The sequence below is a fragment of the Acanthisitta chloris genome, unplaced genomic scaffold (genome assembly GCF_000695815.1).
Source record: "Acanthisitta chloris isolate BGI_N310 unplaced genomic scaffold, ASM69581v1 scaffold2669, whole genome shotgun sequence".
Lineage (NCBI taxonomy): Eukaryota > Metazoa > Chordata > Aves > Passeriformes > Acanthisittidae > Acanthisitta > Acanthisitta chloris.
This window is the reverse complement of record NW_008689594.1, coordinates 79,543-84,360: the sequence shown is the minus strand read 5'-3', so window position 1 is coordinate 84,360 and position 4,818 is coordinate 79,543. Positions and strand designations below refer to the sequence as shown.

General features: G+C 41.2%; 1 protein-coding gene across 1 annotated transcript in view; it reads right to left on the bottom strand.

Annotated features, from left to right (window-relative positions):
- Nucleotides 1-807: 807 nt before the first annotated feature.
- Nucleotides 808-4,818, bottom strand: part of ROCK1 (Rho-associated, coiled-coil containing protein kinase 1) — an 83,402-nt gene continuing 79,391 nt past the window's right edge. The window contains exon 33 of the mRNA XM_009081461.1: nucleotides 808-2,339. Coding sequence (XP_009079709.1) covers nucleotides 2,336-2,339 — 4 coding nt within the window. The 3' untranslated portion in view covers nucleotides 808-2,335. The remainder of the gene's footprint in view (nucleotides 2,340-4,818) is intronic.

Sequence of the window (4,818 nt, the reverse complement as noted above, 5' to 3'; positions counted from 1 at the left end):
GACCCCACCTGAAATACTGCATGCAATTCTGGTGTCCTCAACATAAGAAGGACATGGAACTGTTGGAGCAAGTCCAGAGGAGGCCACAAAGTTGATAACAAGACTAGAGAATCTCCCCTGTGAAGACAGGCTGAGGAAGTTGAGGCTGTTCAGCCTGGAGAAGAGAAGACTGCGTGGAGACCTCATAGCAATTTTTCAATATTTGAAGGAGCTACAGCAGAGCCACCCCCTTTATTAGGAACTGCAGTGATAGGACAAGGGGTAATGGATTCAGACTGAAGGAGGGGAAGTTTAGGTCAGATATTAGAAAAACAGTTTTTTACTGTAAGGGTGGTGAGACACTGGAACAGGTTGCCCAGGGATGTGGTGGCTGCCCCGACCCAGGCAGTGTTCAAGACCAGGCTGGATGAGGCCTTGAGCAACCTGATCTAGTGAGGAGGTGTCCCTGCCCATGGCAGGGAGGGTTGGGACTAGATGATCTGTAAGGTCCATTCCAACCCCTAAATTCTAAGATTCTGTGATTTCTGAAGCTTCAAACCTGCATCACAAAGGATGAAGCAATCACAAGGCCAGCTCAGGGTGGTGGCTGAATGACAAATGTAAAATAGGCTACTACAGCAGGTCATGAGAACAATGGAATGAAAAAATTATTTAATTATTCATGTAGATTTGTAAAACCCTCCCCAACATTTCAGAGTGCCCTAGGAGCTATGCTGCAAATGCAGCTGGTACTAGGAAGCTGTTGCCATGGCTGAACACTTAGAAAGACACACAAGCTGCAGTCAGGAGAAAACACCATGCCAGTCGTTTTCAAAAGGGTCTTTCCATAAATTACTTTATTTCTCATTAAATGAGCACAGAGTCATTACCATATTAATAACAGATATGTTTATTATTACATATCCATCAGTGCGGCTTTCAATACCACTTGAAACATGCAAATCATCCTAAGGACGAATCAGTTTTCCAGTGCTTCTTATTTAATACACAACTGCAAAGCCATTATAAATTACTGAGGAGGTATTTGGTTAAGAAATAAAATAAAATACAACCATACTGCCCATACCATGAATGTATTCCTGCTACAAAGCAAGAGTCTGACAGCATTTACTGAAATTCCTGAATTATCCAGAGCTTTTGCATCATATGCCTTTTTTTTTGTTTTGTTTTGCATTGCCTACAAATCTCTTGGCTTATGAACCGGACTCAGTCTTTCTTTGTAAGAGGAATTCTCATTCAAAGATTGTACTTAATTTAGAAAATGCATCTAGCATCTACAATACTTCAACCAATTAAAATTCAGTAAAAACTACTGATATGCAATAGGGTTTTTTTAGACGTTTCTTTTGTTTAGTTTTAGATTTCTACATTTACTGACATGGCAATAATACAATTATCTCAAATTAAGGCACTAAAAGAACAATGTAAAACCAAGTAAAAGTGTTCTAAGAATAATTTACAGTTCAAACAGTGCATATATTTCTTAGATGTCTGTTAACTTAATGTACGTTATCGCTTAAAATTGTAAGGCAATACATTATACAGTTATAGAAATGATGTACCCCAAAATATGCTTCCAAACTCGGTGGTTCTTTTTACTGTTAGTTTCTAATGCCTCTAACAATAAAATAATTCAGTATGGCTTGGCAAAAATGCATAGATTAAAGGCAATTACTTGTTTTCCCCCCTTTACAAACCTGCTGCATCAGTATTTTGTAAAGCATAATGCAAAATATTTAACACTTTGATCCATTCCATAGTGGGTGTTTAGCATTAAGGCTGTAAAGAACTCTGCAGTGAAGGCACTGAAGTTCAAGTGATAAGGCTTCATTTTTAAGCTAGTTCTGCAGTCTTCAAGAGCACAACTTAAGAGTCTTGAAAGCAATTGCAGTCCTTCTCATTGAGAAACCTTCCTCCTCTACTCCGTTTCATATGCTCATCTTGACATAAATAACCCCTTCACAGGGTAAACAGTCCTTTTTCTTTCACTGGTACGAAGAAAGTTGGCTGCATTTCATCACGATTGACAGGCTTTTTTTAAAAATCCATAAAGGCAGCACCTTTTTTATACACCTAGCTAAGCTTTATTTGCTTTAACTTGCATTACACAGTAATAATTAACCTAATCTACCTTGAGGCAAACCCGCAATTAAACACCCTCAGCGTGCTTTTGTGCCAAAGCAAGGAGGAGACAGTAATAGCAATCTTAACCCTGAAGCCTGTGATAGTTATGTTGAAAGGAACAACAGCCCGTCTGCACTGCTCTGTGTGGTTAAAAAAAGCCCTGTTTCTCTGACTGCATCCCATGAGATTCCATTAAGCACTGTACATGTGGTTAGCTGGAACAAAGAAGAGAACAGACAATTAATAACAAGTATAAAAATTAGCTTTGTAACACTACAGTGCATGTATGCCAAGAGCTTCAGTGACGAAAACACTTTACGTTAACAGAGCATTTTTTTCCATTGACATGGTACACTACTCAGATCATACCTACATCATCTTCCACAAACTGTTCTCAATTTCAAACAGCATGAAACCAACACAGAGATCAGACAGATGATAATATAACTGCAGCTTTACAGGTAAGCAATTAAGAGTAAACAATCATGGGTGTATTCATGGCAAATGCAAGGTGACCCTCTTTCACTTGCAGGACAAGAAAGGCTCTCAGGCTAAGAACACACACATGCAGCTGCCAGAGCTCATCTGATGCACAGGACTTCTGTTTGTTTTCCTTTATAAACATGCATTAACTTGACCAGGTGCCTGAGTCCAAACACATCAAAACAAAACACCTCAACTGTGCTGATACAATGTGAACAAATCAGCATACTACAGACTCTGACGTGTAGTTTCCTATCTTGAAGCAGTACTGCAAATGCCAGCGAGTTCATCGTGAAGTTCTGATTCAAATCTGTTAGTGATTCTTTACTAAAATGGGGAACAGAACTTAAGATGAACTTTCATAGGTGAAGCTCCTTTCAGTGGGTCTGAGACACCTCCCCATGAAGTCAAGCACAGCCTACCAACCGCAAAGAAAGGTGGGTCAGACCCTGAATGAAATGTACTGAAATGTCTTCAAGCATGTGTTAAAGTTTGTATCCATTCAACAAGACACAGTTAATGCCTGCTTACATGGTAGGATTCCATCACCGAGAGCAAGTTCTGCTATACTGTCTGACAAGAGAACAATTTTCAGGTACTTAGTAAAAGCTAAACATGAATATCCCGTTAAAATCATCACTGTTTCTCCCACACCTAGGTAAAGAGGTCAGGGTCAGAACTGTAGGGCGCAATGTCCTGAGTTCAGAGAAGCTGCTGCTGCCTCCTGAAAGGAAGGGAGCCTGCTTGTTCCTCCCCTTTATCACCTTTCCTGACCCCAGGAGAGCACCCTGCTACATACCTGTCCTCAGCTTGGGCAATCACTGCACTTCTTAGCAGGCTGATCTACTCACTGGGTCAGCAAACTAAGTCCACAATTTTTGACAGTCAGGAAACTGAATTGTGGATCTTCATGGAAGGGTCTGAAAAGGTTCATTTCAAGCACTTACCCAGGATCTAATGACAGAAGAGCAGGGAAGGAAGACAGAGAGGGAAAATCCTCCCCCATAAATAGCAACAGGCTACCAGATTAGCTCAGCTACTGTGCAATCACCAGTTAAGTGTTCAGTATATAAGATACATTATAAATTTATTTAATAATCTAAATTTAAACATCTGGTACATCAGAAGTGAATTTTCCTAAAATAAATCTAATGCCTCTCCTTTCTAAACACATGGAATGGAATATGGAGTGATATTAGGACAGATGCTGAGCATACTCCATCACAGCAGTACTTGTCTAGTTAATAGACACAACTAACAAGTGTGTCTGAGAAAGCCACAGAAATGTCCACAGTAGAACAGCTAGGAAGAAGAGCTCCTATCTGACCTTTCTCTAATGCTTCTTTGCTCAGTGTAACTCTGAGTCTTTGCAATATTTGCTCACACTGCTCTACAGGTGCCACACAAGCCCCACAACATTCCAACCAACCCAGTGGCAGCTCTCTGATGGAATGGCGCACGTCACGGAGCCCCCCAGGCGGATCCTCCAGCATCAGTGAGGTGCAGGGGCTCCTCACCTGCCTCCTGCACGTGTCTCCGTGCAGCGCGACAGGCTGGCAGCACACACACACCCAGAACTCTTGCTGGGCAAGTGCTGTGCCTCCCTAAATGGCTGACGCTTAGTATGATTCTTCTTCTACACTCAGTGCCCACAAAATGCAGCATTAAAACAGAGTTTGCTGTAGTTAATTATGTGATCTAAGAAGCTATGACAGTATTTGACATCATTAAGAAGCAAAATTCTAAGGTCAAATATCGGTTGTGTCGTCAAGCTCACTGATGGATTTGGGGTCAGTCTAGAGGAGTTATATACGTGTTAACTGCTTGATCCACATCACAGTCTGTTAGAAAAATTCAGTAAATCAAAGAGAGTTCATCTGGGTATTAACTTCTGAATGGACAGAAAACCTAAGTTTTATTTCCTCCCAAGAACTTGGAAGATCTCCTTGGGTGATGCAGAAAGGTGTGAACAGAGGCCATACACTAGGGCAGATGGAGAAAATGCAAGGCTGCAGTATTTTGAACAGTCAGCTGAGCTGATACTTCAATAGTGCAAGACCACCACCTTCACGCTTCCTCCTTCCACTTTTGAGACTCTTCCACAAACCACTGCAACTTCCAAACCCAACAGAAACCCATGTGCTTTTCTTCTGTGGGGTTAGGGTTGGGGTTTTTTGTGTTATGTTTTGGGGGTTTTGGCTTTCCTTTAGT